Source organism: Armigeres subalbatus, chromosome 2, assembly GCF_024139115.2.
Source record: "Armigeres subalbatus isolate Guangzhou_Male chromosome 2, GZ_Asu_2, whole genome shotgun sequence".
NCBI lineage: Eukaryota > Metazoa > Arthropoda > Insecta > Diptera > Culicidae > Armigeres > Armigeres subalbatus.
Genome location: NC_085140.1, coordinates 203903334 through 203920703, shown reverse-complemented (window position 1 = coordinate 203920703; position 17370 = coordinate 203903334). Strand labels below are relative to the sequence as shown.

General features: G+C 36.4%; 1 protein-coding gene across 1 annotated transcript in view; it reads left to right on the top strand.

Annotated features, from left to right (window-relative positions):
• The first annotated feature begins 6439 nt into the window (after positions 1-6439).
• Positions 6440-17370, top strand: part of LOC134215783 (LIM homeobox transcription factor 1-beta) — a 32635-nt gene continuing 21704 nt past the window's right edge. The window contains exon 1 of the mRNA XM_062694900.1: positions 6440-6833. Within this exon, the coding sequence (XP_062550884.1) occupies positions 6725-6833 (109 nt within the window). The 5' untranslated portion in view covers positions 6440-6724. The remainder of the gene's footprint in view (positions 6834-17370) is intronic.

Sequence of the window (17370 nt, the reverse complement as noted above, 5' to 3'; positions counted from 1 at the left end):
GGATAATGATCATAGATGGAGGAATCGTCAATATTGAGCTCTAAATGATTAATTTTCCGCGGATCGATTTGTTTTGTTACGAATGAGATTTAGGATGAACGATAACTGACAGCTGGAAATACTGAAGTAACTCACGTAGGTTGAACTTCTCAGCTTGAACTCACGGGAATTAAGTAGGGTGAACTACTAAGTTTTGACGTGTGTAACGAAAAAAAGAACGCAAATTGAGCAACTATAACTTATTCTATGCCGTTTGTTTAATTCGATGGTAGCTCTTACTGGGCGAAAAATAGTATTATTTCGCAGTTGGTTGGAGGAGTATTGTAACCGACGGCTACATAATTCAGGTTTGTGACTCGGTCACAAATAATTTTCTATAAGTACTTGATGCGACTCTGGGCAATGCTCAAGGGAAGAAATGAGCGATCTCCCATTCTCCCACTGCCTCTCCCTATTTCCACGACACACTCACTCTCGTTTCGGTAGATTTGCTGACAGCGGTTAGAACAACTGTGGCAAAAAACTCAGCCAAGATTCCGTGCAACATCCAGGGCCGGACAAGGAGCGGTAGAACTCACGTAGCACGTATAGAAAATTCGTCAAACTCGGGTTTGGTCGGATTCTTATGAGAATGTATTAAGGTCGTACTCGGCATGCTAGCACGGTGAAATTAATTCTGCTCGGAACGTGCTAGAGAGCAGTAAGTGCGCGACGTGAGTAAAATCAAAGTTCGCAAAAAGTGCGTTTTCAGACTTATAGTGATTTTTTTTAAATATATCTGTATTGTTCTTTCTTAGGTCTAGTGGCATTAAATAGCTAATTACGCTATAAATGGCAGCTAAATAAATTTTCCATTTAAAATTAGAAATTTTCCATAAACAATTAGGAAATTGCCAATAAAAAAATCAGGGTATGAGCAATAAATAATTATAAAATTTCCACAAATAAAACAAAATTTCCATAAACTATTAAGAATTTTCCACAAAACAAAAATAAATAAGCACTTTTAAAAGCAAAAATAGCAATTATAAAAGAAGAATTTTCCATGAAGAAATGAGAATGTTCCATGAAAAAAATACAAAATTTCCATAAATAAATCCATATTAGCAATAAACAATTACAAAATTTTCCACAAAATAAATATTTTTTCCCATAAAAAATTAAAAATTTTCCACAAAATAATCAATAAAGAGCAAAAAAAAATTAAAAAAATTCCATAAAAAATACAAGAAAACAATAAAGCTGATGAAATTTTACATGAACTTTAAACGCTTTTGAATAAGGGGTTATCTATGGAAAAAAAAACACAGTTTGATTGCTTTTTTATATTTCTTTATGGAAATTTTCTTATTTTTTTATTGATCATTTTGTGGAAAATTTTTATTTTTTTATGGAGAAAATATATTTATTTTGTGGAAAATTTTGTTATTTTTATTGCTAATATTGATTTATTTATGGAAATTTTGTATTTTTTTTCGTGGAACAATTTAATTTTTTTATGGAAAATTCTTCTTTATAATTGCAATTTTGCTTTAAAAGTGCTAATTTATTTTTGTTTTGTGGAAAATTTTAATTGTTTATGGAAATTTTGTTTTATTTGTGGAAATTTTATATTTATTTATTGCTCATACCCTGATTTCTTTATTGGCAATTTTCTATTTTCTTATGGGAATTTTCTAATTGTTTAGGGGGAGTATTTATTTTAGTCCGCTATAAATAGTATGAGTAGTGATCTAACTATTATATACAAGTGGTTAGTAGTGTAAAAAAAAACGATAGATACCAAAAAGAAATCTAAAACCTATTGTATCTTAAAGCTAGGGTGGTGTTTCAATGCTAGTTCCCCCCGTGGCGTGTAACTAAGTACACTGAAGATCGAATAGAAAAAGGTAAATTTTCAATATGCCGTATGAATTCGAAGATATACTAGTCGTTTTAAGTGCGCTTGTGTTCTACGAAAAAAACGTGGTCTAAATCTAATATGGCGGGTAGGTCCAAGACAGGACCTTTTTCTTTTATATTTCGGTCCAGCTATTGTCTGCGACGCCATCGCGGTCGGGCAAACAACCCGGTAAAAATCGTTTACTCATTAATGGGTACTTTTTCTCTGCTATCTCTTTCTCTCTGCAGAAAAATTCACCCCATTTTGGAAGAATAAGTGGATTTACTCATTTAAATGAGGAGATCCACTTATGCTCCCAAAATGGGTAAATTTTTCAGCAGAGAGACAGAGATAGCAAAGAAAAAGTACCCATTAATGAGGAAACGTGTTTCTCCGTGAACGGACAGCACATTATAATAGCGCAGTGACGAAAGGCGAGAAAGGGACGGAAAAATAACGATACGAGGTCGCCATCTTGAACTCGGATCAGAAGTGCGGAGTGGATAGAAAGTCCAGCGGCAATATCGAGGCCAAGCCGGTCTGCCCCCGCAATAATTCGCCAGCCTCGGGAAGGGTCCTGAGTAATCGCGAGCACCCTGGGGTTCTCACAACAAGACGCTGTGTATTCCGTTTCGTCGCAGGCGCTCAGATAGTGTCCTACCGTCCGACCTCGAATTCCGGACCGCTGGCCCGAAACCGTCACCATCATCTGCTACCACCATCACGTACCACCAAAACCTAGACCTAACAACCGCAAGTAGAAACTGTGACGTCACATAGCTAGTAAGAAATGGCCAAAATTAGAAAAATGTAAAGTTTGTAATTATACGTATGTGCATGAATTCGATCGCTTTAGTACAATTTCAGTGTATTGAAAGTTTCACTATTAGTCTGGTTTGTCCCGTTTTATCCCGGACCCAGAAAGGGGTCACCATGCCTCACTCTCTAACGGTCCTATTAGAATTTTGTTCGCCGTGTGGCCTTTGAGTGGTGCAATCATAAGAAGTGGCTTGGGAGTTTCACCCATCCGAGTTATGCTGATGGATATGTTGCACCTTAAAGTGAGTTCCCAATAGAGGTGGATCATCGAGTGACGTTGAGTTTGTTGTGTCGATTCCCCTTCTCCCGACCCTGAAGATCCCCTTTTCCACTGAGCATAGTCTAGGGGGTTATAATCTTGAAGAATTTAATACAGAATGTTATGTTGAAAACCCATCAAAAAAATTGAATAGGTGTTTTTTGAGCCACCTTATTGAGAATATTGACCCTCCCTTCCACCCCCTCCTATACCTTATGCTCGGACAATAGCCACCCAACAAACATTTACTAGTTGAACTAACATCAGTGTGATGATTTAATTCAGCGCTGTGTTGAATTATGTCTGTACTATTTCTTATCACAACTTCTGTTCGTTCAAGCTATGTTCACACAATTTTGGCGAAGTTATACAACTACAACATCCCATTTTGAAAAACTACTTTATTAACTGATTCGTTAAATCTTTAATAAGCATTTTACTAAGCCTCAATTCAGCTACATGTGAATTCTTCGAAAATAATAACGCATAGAAGGTACCATCAGTAAGATCTCCAATGAATGTATTTTGAAACAATTGCTATTTTTAAATAATCATTTTAAAATTTTCCTAAATCGGGTCTCGAACTGCTGTCATTTGATCATCCGCCGGTAACGTTGTCATCCGCGCCATCCTTGATTTGTTAGATATGGCTCACTCAATGCATAACATAAATAATCTTATTGCTGAATATGAATCATAATTGGACACTTATTCAATAAGTCGATCTTTCAAACTACAGTTTGTTAATAACTGTACAAGATTTTTATTTCAACCATTGTTCAGCCAGTCATAACCATCGCACACTAGGAAAAATACGTAAAAATAATGTCGATAAGCGATAAAATAAAATCCATCCCCAATGCTATTTATGAATTTATGAAAATAAAATCAATGTATATTCGGCCTTCCTCAGAATCTCTTGATGATCGGTGGGGATATGATTGTCAAATGCTGAGATTTTTCCAATTTCGCCGCAATAAAGATCAATATCCATGCGATTGTATTGGGATTCTACACATCAACGATTCAATAATTTTCCGATGTTATTCAACGGCGTTATGTCCGGCTTTTAGTAAATTTAGTTCCGCATGAACGCATGATTTTTTTTTATTGCTCCAGAAGTTTTGTTCGTTATAATCTCCGACAGTTTAATAAATCACGAAAATAAAAAGCATGTCTTGAAAATAAATCATTATTTTTCTATAAATCAAATTTCCCAGATCTAGAATCCAGATTTTCTCTCAAACTGAAAAAGCATGTGTGATAGATCAGATAAATGTGAAATCCAATGGTTAAGAAGGACAAAGGTTAAGAAGGATGTCTAATTCCTGCTTATTAAATTACTATTCAAACTCAATTCGACCACCCTTTCAGAGCATCACATCAAAGTCGAACAGAAAACTTTAAAAATCATTAGTTCAGTACATTGTTAAACTTCCCCAATGTGCTGAAATGTGATAAAACGAAAACGTAAGTTCGACTTCAAATAAAGGTAGTAAACAAATAAATAGGCCATGTCGAATATTAGTTTGATTAAATGCTGGAATGAAATCTGCCTAGCAAATTATTCAGCATCCATTTGATTCAGCTACAAAGATCACAAATAAACAATAATTCAACCTAGATGCTTATTTGTAGCTTGTCGTTGTTTGTTGGGCATGTATATGACCTACAACACCTAAAAAATGCGGTAATTGATCTTCAGGAATTTTGTAAATTCTTACGTCTTTGGGAGTCTCCACTAGAATCTCTTTATTATTTTCGCATGAAATTAGTTCAGAATTTCTCATGAAAATTGATAAAAAAATACTACTACTTTTAGAGTTTCTTCGAGCTCGTGGAAATTTGATGGAAACTCTGTCAAGAATTCTTTCAAAAAATCCTCCAAAAATTCTATCAGGAAACACAGACTCAGACATTTTATCGTAAGTTCCTTAAAGAATTTATCTATACATTCCTCCTTAATTCAATTAGGAATTACTTTGGGATTTTTCCAAGAATTTCTTTGTAAAATACTCCACGAATTGCTTCGGGAATCCTCTTAGGAGCTCTACCCTCAAAAATTCTTTCAAGAATTCTTTCTAAAAGAACTCCCGGGGGTATACTGCAGAAATTTTCTAGGAATTTTTGTGAGGATTTTCTGTGGAACTCCCTCTGGAATTTGAAGAGTATCCGCCAGAGAAGCTCGATAAAAAAAACTGGATACTCAACAACTCAACAGAAGTGCGGACCAGTAAAACGAAAAGATCTTGGAAACTTTATTTTCCGCAAGAATTTCTGGAGAAATTTCCGGAGAAATTGCTGTATGTGGAGGAATTCTCATGTGAATTTCTAAGGGAATTCCCGGGAGAATACTGGAAGAATCCCCGAAGAAGTTTCTGGAGAAAATCTCTGGGAATTTCAGAAGGAGCTCTAGAGGGAGTTTCTGGAGGAATTCCATCGACATTTCTGAATAAGAGTACCCGGGGTAATTTCGGGGAAATTTCTGGAGGAGTTCAGGAGAAAATTTTTGGAGGAACTCCCGGAAGATTTAACAGACAATTTTTCTTCAGGACTTCGATTATAATCTTATTCAGCAAAACAATTCAGTCTAGGTTGCAACAACTCAAATATGACCAAAATAAGTTGCTGATGGATACAGACAAATCAGTACAATATATGTGCTGCTCAGACAATGTCGTAAGTATCTATGGATACTTACACTCCATTGAATGCCTAATCTGTCATTGTTGCCATAAAACTCCCAAAGAACACAGTGCGATGTTTTTCCATCAAAAGAGCATTATTCAAAGAGAGATTTCCCCTATAAAGAGTGTAGCACTACCACATTCATACATAATTACCAATCCCTGTCCAGTGGGCGTTTCCCTACGCTTTCTCTCATTTCGGATCTCCTCTTTGTTCTTTCTTTTGAACGGCCTTCCGCTGGTTTATCGAGCGACATGCGCAATAATGGGGGCCGTATAAATCCGAAACACAAAGTTCTCTGCGATAAAGGCGAAGAGGATGAGTTCGTGTTTTTCTTATCGATTTTCCACCCAAGATAACGTGGCCTGGAGGAATGCTGCTCTTCTTTTTTGAATCAGGCCCCTTCCATTCACTGTTTCGTTTGATTCTTCATTCTGGGCTGGATGCAATGTGCGCCGGAAAACGCTGAGAATTGTTATCGATCGGAACACATGTGACACCCAACCGGCTGCCGTCATCGTCGCCCGTCGTCGCCGTAACAGATTGCGGCGTTTCTGTGTTAGTATCCGACCCTCTTTTATGCTTTCAATTCATTTTCCCTCCCTTCTGAATTCGTTTACAACATGAACGTATATCGTTGTTGTTGGAAAGTCGATGCCTCTTCTATACATACTAACTGCCGTGAATGTTGACATTCCTCGATTCCACATATCCATACCCTAGTTTTTATTATTCTTTTATTCGTTCCATTCTGACGACTGAGTGCTGCATTCTTGGGATTTCATTTGAAGAAGAGCCCACATGCGGATTGTCGCTCGTAGCGTTCGGACGTGATTGTTGCGCGCGCGTTGTTTCGCCACCCACCGGCTACAGTTTGTCGTGCGTGAGTGATAGTTGTTTTGCCGGAAATTCCGGGCGTGAATTCTGAGGATTACAGTGATATTGTTGGATCCTAATCCACTTGAAAGTTGCATCGAAAACAAATCATGTGCTAGTACTGGATGCAAGTGATAACAGTGTGACAAAAGATTGGCGTAAATTAGCTAAGGCTGGATAGATTTCTGAGCTGACAAAAAATGTTGGAGTTCTACCATAACAACATAAACCTCAATTCTGGAATAACACAGGGACACGCGACGGAGCCAAATCAACAGGACTGTGCGGCGGACAGTAATGAGCGAACAGGTAATCGGTCATGCTTTTTAATTTACGACGAGTGAATCCCTTTAATCTCTTTCAAGACTAGCATGATTCTAAGTCGCTAACGCACTCTAGCCGTGCTGTGTACAATGAGCGTAATTTTTGGCAAGTGAGGTACTTCGTTCTACGATGAGAATTTACAATTGCTAATTATGTTGCAGTAATGTTAATTTTGCAATTTTTTTGTTTTCATGATTGACAAAATAGTAAATTTTCAAATAAGTGTAGGTAGACAATTGAACCACATTGAACTTTTACCTCACCCGTCGGAAGAAGCTTTCCACAAAGAAACAAAATACTGTGTTAGGGTAACGGAATGTATTGTTAGCCTAGGATGTAACGTTGGCTCATTACGCAAATAATCAATAATTCAGCTATATTACATCGTCTTATAGAGAAATATTTATCACTGCTTCGTTAAGAAGTGTGTCAAGCTTATTTTAATTGCATTACGCTTGATTCATGCACTTCAACTGATAAACACAAAAATAAAAAACTTGCCATTTAAGCAGGCAACAGGCAGCAGAGTGTGCAAGAGTTTTTTCCTTTGTTCAATAAAGTAGTTTTCTGAATGGACTTACCTATTTTCGCACATTAGATCACACTCAGAGCAAAAAATATTCACCTTCACGAAGAACTTTCGGCCCGAATTTTGACAAACGCCGCATGTTTGTTCAAAACATAGAATGAATTACACAGTTTTCCTAGGTTCACTCATATGTTGGTACTGAAAATGGTCAATGCGTTCGAAAAAACATAATTAGCCTTGATTATATTGACTTTTGGCACTAAATGTGTCTCTCAATTAAAAGTCGGAATCAGATGTTTGTGGGTAATTGTTCAAGTAATTATACAAGTGTGTAGATTTGAAGTGATCAGAAAGTTTACGAAATCTAAACAAATACTCACTGACTGGTGTTCATTCGGAAATTGACAGTTATGTACCAAATATGAATAGGTATGTTACGAACTGAGGGTTACAAAGAAGGCTGATGGGCTTCACCAAAAACATTCGAATAATTGAAGCTTTGCTCTGATTACACTACCTACTTTAGCATTCGTATTAAATTCACTATTTCCATTAGTGTAGCGACAAGATTAAGCAAAACTTTTTGGGACAACATTGAGATAATGTGCGGAAAATCTACCCCAGTTAAAAGACGACCTCTACTGTATTGATATTGGAAAAATAGCAGTGTTGAGAAAAACTCAAATTCTTAAATCTCATCCAAAATTTAAATCAAGCGCGAGTCAAACATCACCCGACACATGGCACAGAGAATCGTTCATGATTCGACTCGCGGTTTGCATCATTGCTTGATTTCTACGTGATATTCACCATTGAATTAATCGAGTTTACTTTCTTTGCTTAGAACAATGGAAAATAAATCCATACCATAAGTAACATAAAATACGCTTTTATTGGGTTTTGGTGCTTTTGAAGCGAAATCTTTTTTTAGCGAATAAGCGGAACGATACGATTTTGCATGCAAAACTCAAGCACGATGCTCTCCCTGCAGAATCACAAGTGATCTGAAATGGGACCATTTTTATGATTTTCTGGGCAGATATCTATTCAGTCTCACCTGTTTGGAAATACATTAGAACAAAAACCGTTGACCATATTCCTGAAGGCGAACGCTTCAACCAGAATAAACTTTTAGAAAAATATGATCTAAATAATTCATAATCACAGTATCTACTTTTGTTAGGTATTTTAGAAAGAGTTATTTAGGTTATTCGGAAAATAATTTTCGAGGTTCGATATCATTGCTTCTATCGCTACAAAAAAAATATTTTCTAACAAAATTCTATACACTAGACGATCAACAGCTGAAAGTCATTTAACTGCAACGCTTTTCAACTGCAATTCGATAGTTGCAACAGTTTTGCAACAGTTTTTTGGTTAGAGCTTCAATATATGAAAATTTACAACGATAAATGTGCTCAACCACAGCTTACTGGGCTAAGGTTTGAACCATATACCCTATGTGAAAAACAACAAATAACTACCACTGACTCATAAAGGTACTCATATTAGCTGATACTGTGGATGAGCATGGAAATTAACAGTGATTGGTTGCCTACGGTTACTAATCCGTTACTAACAGGTTAACTATATTTACACAGATAATCAAAACAAGATGTTTGCGACCAATATCATTCTTCATGTATAAAAAATGATTACCTAAAATTAAACAATACCAGAGCCGCCCATTTCCAAATGCAGGTCAATTTAGTGATTGATAGGAAAATATTGACGATATGCTTTTCTTTAATACAGTGGAATATTTTCAAAATTAGATCCGAAAGAGAAACCTGCTGGCATAAAAAATCGGTTTGAAAATCAAAACCTTTAGCATCGTGCAATCAAAAACAAATGTTATTGTAAATCCTTCTGGCCCCCGTGTAGTAAAACAAGTACCTAGGTAATGGAGGAAAAGTACTTGTACTTGTAAATTTAGCCCAAAAGTCAAGGATTGTTCTGGATTACGTACATTCAACGCACAGAAGGCACCAGACTGCGATGAACAGCAGGCACTATCTCTAAAATACGTGCACGCAAGCTGTGTACAAAAAAGGTTGAGAATTAACATTTCTGCTGACGGATTATAAGACTAAGTACAGGGGTTAGACAAAAATGTTGAGATAGGCAAAATTTTGTCGAAATTGAAATTAGCACAACTTTGCTAAAAATAATTAGAGATTGCTCTACGTCTAGCAGAGGTGTTCCGGGTTTTCCGAGAGTATGATTAAAATGCATTTTTTACTTCTTCCTGTCTTTATTTGTGGCTTGAGCTTTCATTATGTTTTATGCTTTCCTCAGAAACTAGAACTAATGTTCCATCCAATGCTGGCTGTATATTTTTGCCTTTCTCGTACACCAAGGTGTAACGAAAAGGCTATATATTCACTTCCAAGAGGATTTTGCGATAAAAGGTCCGGAGACCCATAGTGTTATATACCAATCGACTCAGCTCGACGAATTGAGATGATGTCTCTGTGTATGTGTGTGCACTGTGCGTGTGTGTATGTATGTGCGCAAAATAAAACTCACTCATCTTAATCCGATTTGTTTGCAATAAGTTGCATTCGACGGGGAATCCTGTCCCATTGTTTCCTATCGTAAATTGGTCAGATCGGACTATGGGATCAAAAGTTATGGCCAAAATACGATTTATATACAGCGCAATTATGCGAAAATGAGTATCAAACTTTATAGTTTTGTGAGGAAAAACGTAGTGTGCTATGCAGGAAAACGGACGTGTTGAGGTTTTCATTTCGCATTTTCTCCTGCTGTCAAATAAAGAATTTAAAAATTTCGTGTTTTTTCTCTCGTAGCACAGATTGTGTATCCTTAAGAAAAAAAATTGTTAAAAGTTTAATTGACTGTTTCCAAAAGTGGTTAAAAAATAAAATTTAGTCAAAAGTAAAAAAATTAGAAAAGAGTGATGAACTTTGTTAATCTTAAAAATCACTCTAATAAAGAATAAAAAAAAATTAGAAAATAAAGCATATTCAAAAGGCGAGTGTGCGTGTGGTTCGGAACATACCACGGATGTATTGAACACAAGTGTCCGATCATCGGCGAGAAGATTAAAATAAGTAGTGAAAGAACGAAAATAGTTTGTATTCTAGCCGATCCCGAGCAATAATGTCACAGTGGGAATGTGCTACCTACCGATGAGATATTTCGCGGTGGTTGATGAAAGCAAATATATTATATTAACAATATGGTTCACTTCGAGTTTTTCCATACAACGAAATGGCGAACAATTTGCCGGTGATAACAACATCATCTAGCGAGCAAAGAGGAATCTAAACATGTTTTTTTCTAGCTTGTGCTGGAAAACCCTCCTGCCATCTTCCGGTGAGTAGTCATACATTTATTCGATGACATTTTACAGTGTGGGGATGTCCATACATTTTTCAATAAATCGATTATCGACTTTGTTAAATGCAAAATATCGACTTTGTTAAATGCAAACACTACTGTAAATATTTCGATGAAGCAGTGCAAAGCAGACAAACTACACCTTTGCTTCAATCGTTCAAACTGTGAAAGCCGTTCCGCAAACATTAAAATGATTGTTCCACTGTAAACATTTCTATCATTTTCTTCAGCAAGAAATTTGATTAATTCTTTCTGAATATTATCGATATTATTCCAATGCATCATTCTTCTTCCTCTTCGGTGTCCTAAATTCCTACTTGAACTTAACACCTGCGTTGCAACTTATTATGAATTGAAAACTTTTGCTGCCCACCATTGATTGAATGAATATGTATCTTGAGTGGAAAGCCATGAAGATGACACTCATCCGATTGGGTTTTGTTATGTTACGCTTATCAGAATGGGTATGATTATTTTGTTACATTTAGACATGGAAAGTGAATTGAACAAGTCGCTTGGATTAAACGCGTCCAAACACCTTCGCTCAACTCACTTGAATGGACAGTAAGTTGAACATGTTCAACTCTTGGCAAGTAAATTGCATTAAACTAAGCTGTTCAATTCACTTGCCCTTTCAAAACACGGTGAGATATTTCGGCTAAACTTAATTACGCCTATTTTATTGTGCTTTCTCGATTTCGTATCCAATATCAGATATTTTTTGGGATTTAATAAATTATTTTTCGATACTTTCGCAAGAAAAACTAGTTGAACGTACCCGACCTTGCTCGGGATTATACTACAGTCGCTCTCCACATCTCGATATTGAAGGGACCATCGAGATAGGGAGAGATCGAAGAATGGAAGGAAAATTTAAATGGGTACTAGATCCAAAACAGCTTGTTGCTATGAAAAACGACAACAAAACAAATATCATTGCTTATTGTTGATCTGTATTGTTATCGTCCAAATATGGTCTTGTAGCCTAAAAATTTGAACATATCGACATAAGGAGAGTGAATCCAGAACAAAATACGATTACAACACATCGGGATAGAAAGATTTCAAGATAGGGAAGTTATCGAGATGTAGAAAGCCAAAATGTATGTAGATTGAAGGGACCGAGGAAACCATCGACATAGGGAGAGATGATTATGCATGCGAGTTAATTTGAAAAGAAATCATCATTGATTTTATAAAATCAAGATAATTCAACGCGGTGTGTGACAAAAAAAATGAGCATCGCTAATACTTTCACTACGTGAAAATATAGCTCTTATGGGCCAAACACATGGGAAAACTGTCAAAACACACGCAAACGTGTCCATTGTGTTTGACCCTTTAGGCGTTCATTTCGTGACTATTTGAAAAAAATCTACCGAGGGTCCCAAACAACTTTTTTTTCTCCCTTAAACGGAACCTTTTAGTTGTAAAACAGTCAATTATTTACCACGTCACTACTAAATGAGTTTCTTCGATTTTTTTCTTTCGATCATCATATAAAAATTAAAGGGGAATCGATTATTACCAAGTTATATTCTTAATAACTTGTTTATTGGTGCTCAAGCGTCAAAGAGCATAACGAAGCCAAACTCGATAAATGTATGAAATCCTCTGAAAATAGCTGAGAAACGCTTGGATGGAGATTATGCACTGGTTCGATATCTTTTTTCATATATACCCAATTCTTTCTTAACACCTGCCAAAATTGAAACTTATTATGCGAATGAATCAGTTTAACTGATGTTAATTATTCAAAATGATTGATCATGCTAAACAATAATCTACCATAGTAATATAAAAGCCTTCCTTAGCCATGCGGTGATATCCCAAGCAACATTACAAGTTTTATTCCGCTCTAGGGATGGTTTTCAAATATCAATTTAAAATAATTGTAACAGCAATATATAATCTCCCTTGAATATATTGATATTTCTCCCTAATATATTTAGAATGCAAATCAACTACCAAAAAAGTGTTTTACGTGGTGAAAACATTGTCTAATCATGAATTATTGGAACGATTAATTGAGATGCGGTTTACACTGAGTGAAAGCTGTTGAGTATCCCTTTTAGCTATGTAGGTTTTCTTTTAACCTGCACTTGATGGGGAAACTTCATTAACAGTACAACGAAGTGGGCCCTCCTTAGCCGTGCGGTAAGACGCGCGGCTACAAAGCAAGACCATGCTGAGGGTGGCTGGGTTCGATTCCCGGTGCCGGTCTAGGCAATTTTCGGATTGGAAATTGTCTCGACTTCCCTGGGCATAAAAGTATCATCGTGCTAGCCTCATGATATACGAATGCAAAAATGGTAACCTGGCTTAGAAACCTCGCAGTTAATAACTGTGGAAGTGCTTAATGAACACTAAGCTGCGAGGCGGCTCTGTCCCAGTGTTGGGATGTAATGCCAATAAGAAGAAGAAGAAGAAGAAGAACAACGAAAAAATAATTTTCTCCATACTAATTTGCATGCAAACTTGAAACGGCTTGTGCTAAATCAGTTTTAATCCAAATGAGCTCAAATTTTCAGGGGAAACTCAGAACATGGTAAAGAATCAGATGAGTCTAATCACCCTAATGCTCATCTCACAAGTAGGTAAAATATTTTGATCATATCATCCTGTGATAAAAATCGTTACGTTTTCAAAAATCCTTAAGTCTTGAATGTCGGAATTCCATCGTTTTTCGAGCTCAAACAATCATTTTGTAAACTCTTATGCATCTATATATCTATAAATCATAAATCTATAAATCTCTACGAATTTTGTTAATTTACATTTAAATTCAAAAAGTGTAACAAAACATAAGTAAATTGATCAGGGTCACTTCCTTGCTGTTAAAAATACCAGTGAGTTTAACCATTGCCTAGCGGTAATGTTTGCTAGCCAAATGTTGAATTCAATAAATTCGGCTCCGTAAGTGTGTGTGTATAACGATCGTCATATGTTGGGTAGTTTAATTATAACGTGTATCGTGTATCGTGGCGCCACATGTGGGGTCGCCAGAATTTCGTGAGAGTGAATCATATTGTTAATATATTATGCATCTCGAGATAAAATAGAATACTGCGGCTTCCTGCTTCCGAGTCTGCGAGTGTAAGACCGCCGCAGCATTCTAGGAAAAGATTAGCGCGACAATAGTACATTTGATAAAAGTGTTGCAGTCAAATGAGCAAACAGCAACATGGAGTGCGAAACAGAGAGCGAGTAGGTGCACCGGCATGGTCCCGACGGATACAGTTCAACGAGCTATATCAAATTTATTATACATTTCCACAAAAATATGCCTACCACACTTCTGCTACAACATTTGATTTTCCATTTGCATTCGATTAAACATAATCGATTAAGTTTGCAAAAAAAACATCAAGCATCCCTATTTATTTTTCATGATGACATTTTGAAGTCTGTGTAAAACGATCGTCATATTTTGGGTAGTTCGATTTACGTGTGTATCGATCCTTTCGGACGCGAGTTGGCGCCACATGTGGTGTCGCCAAAATTTCGTGAGAGTGAATCATATTGTTAATATAGTATATTTGATGAAAGTTCAACAGCTATTTTCCGAGTCATGATTCGTGGACAGTAGCAGTACAATATGATTTCTTGATTCAATTATCCGGAGGAGGATTACTTTGGTGAGATTGTTCCATTATGTTTTACTGTATTATCAATATATAAAACTGGATACGCGCCGGATATGAATATCCGGAAGTTTGTTTATGGATCCATTATCCAATTGATAATGGTAGCATAATCAGGCAAGGCTTATTGTAAATGAAAGTGACCTCGGACTGGTCATGAAATACCAGGCAGTCTGAAACGGGTCACTGGAACTGCAGTAGAGCCAACACTTTCTAACTTCCGGATTAAATCTGACTGTAATACAGACAGCTTTCTTTCATAACATCACTGCCAGCCAGTGGGGGTTAGTTTGGACACAAACACACACAAACTTTATAGTTACGTGAGACGGTTCTGGAGATAGACTCATGACTCATGGTAAAGAACTGATTCGGGAGGCTATACTCTATGATAAATTTCTTTTAAAAAGCTCCAAACGCGGGAAGGGGGTCACTAGTTCTGTGGATGCATTACTACTTGTTTTACAAAACTGTTCGAAAAAATATGGTCCCCAACCAAAATGAGCGTTTTATCATCACTTCTCGGTGGGGGCTGCCTATCCGATTCTGTTTTCCGCACTTGTATACAAGTTTGATAAACGTGTTTTCAAGGCTTTCAATAATTCGAAACAGTTTTTGCATCTCTTATATCGTAGTTCCTTATTTAATTAGACCGATTTCAGCAAACCCTGCAAAATTATACTTATTTCAATTTTGCCAAAATTATGCCTCTATCAATCTTTTTGTCCAACCACTGTACATAAGAGAAAATTAGGCAAATCTTCTAAGTTTTGATCAATTGAAAAGTTCTGGATCACAACATCATAAAATAGTGAAATCGAATAAAAAATCCTAGAAATCGAGAGCCATTGCGCAACTCATGTTGATTCTAATGTTTTTTATGCGAAGCTTTTATAAAAAAAAGGCTTTCCATGTTCAGAGCTCCTGGATTGTACTGAACTGACACGCTGGCAATGTAGACTTATTTTCCAGTTGACAAAAGGTATAACCCACATTCTATGTTATGTTAAAGAATTAATGATTATAATTCTCAAGAAGATGTATAACATAGAGAGCAATGGCAGATACAGGTCGGACTCGATTATCCGGGGTTCGATTATCAGGAATTTTAGACTCGATTATCCGGAGTATTTTTTTCTTCAATATGATTGATTTTGCAATATGATTATTTTAACAATCGGACGTATCTAGGTTGTGGGAGGGGGTTGAAAAGAGGGTCGTTTTGTATATTGAAATTTGACTATAGGCTTGTATATAAACTTCCTGAATTCAAATGATTATATTACTGTTATATACATACAAAATAGGATTATATGAAGAAATATGAACAAAGCTTGTATGGGAGGGACTGAAATACGGGTGTTCTACATATTTAATGTTATTTCCATGAATCAATTATTTTCTTTAGAACATATCCACAAATTTCTCGCTTCAAGAACTTTTCCGTGGAAGTCCGTTTCCTATTTTCTCTTCATGCAATTACTTGATTGATTGTCAATTAAGCTATTGCATTTGAGACAAGACAGTCGCTCATTCGACAGATGAAAACGTAACCTCCCCACTTTAGAACGATGTGCTTGGGTGCATAACATGGGTTGCATAATTCGCTCTCAATTTATAATTAACGACGATGGCTTTTTGGCATAAGGCTTTTTTTATCATAACAAAACATGAAAACGAATTGCTCGTCACCTGAAACAAATGCGAAAAAAGGGGCCGAGAATTATTTCTCCCAAGGACGTTGTGATAAAACGCTTCTTTCTAGTACAATTGCCATAGAGGATCATGTGTAAAACAACTAAAAATGCTCCATCAGCATCAATGTCCTTACAATTGGAGTACCGTCAACTGGGGGGAAGATGATCATTGAGGTGAAGATGATCATTTGATGTGTCAGTCAAAAGTGCCAAATTTTTTTATGAAACGGTAGTCAACAATATTCGCCGTTCAAGTAATGTTACCGCTAGGTAGAAATCCGAGTTTTTCGATTATAATCATGAAAATGTATTTTGTGGAAGAAAGAGAGAGATAGTCATAAATGACGCTATTTTCGTTTCAAATATTGACTTCTTAGACTTCTTTACGTAGTAAATTCAACATTTATACAAATAACCTAGTGTATTTTGACTACTAGGTCATAATGGTTTTAGTAGAGCTGTCTTGATCAACTTCACCCCAAACCAGATTATTCAAAAAATGTGTGATAATTTAATTTATTTTAATAAATGCGAACGCATTTTAGAAAACTAAAGTTGTTGATTATTGCAACGTATAGCAGTACATGTTTTGAAAATATTTGTTTCGATTTAAAATGTAAACACACATTGTTATTGCATGTTTTGTCTTAAAAATGATCATCTTCCCCCCAGTTGACGGTATTTCTAAAGGAATTTATTTTGCAGAATACCACCCTTTGAGGAATAACCCATTAAGTTCATAACGCAAAAATCGCGAATTTCCCCGGGAAATTTTTCAGCAACAAACGGAAACACGTTACCAAAAAGAGATTGGGAGGACCTGTAAATAGGTATTTTATGTGCGGATCATTGCTTAATGTTTTGATTCTAAAGACCCTGTTTTGTCTCCATCGGAAACGAAGTGTACCGAAAGGCTATATGTTCGCTCCAAAAACAAACATATTTTAGATGGCTCGGTGATCCATATACTATAGTATTATATACCGATCATCTATGGTCGGCGAATGGGGGCCTATTTTCTGGCACTTATCTTTATCCAATTTGCTTGCGACTGGTTGCATTTAATGGAAAAATTCTATCAAGGTTCCCCCTAACGCACGTCACCGAAAAATCGCGACGCGATTCTAACGCTTGGAGAATGCGATTCTGTCACCGTTGGAGTGGAAGAGTAACTGGAACATTGCCTACAGCGACCCAACGATAAAATCGTGGCGACTAGCTTTCGCCGTTGAGGCGATGAAATCACTATTTGTTTCCTATTGAAAAATTGATAGATCAATAGATAA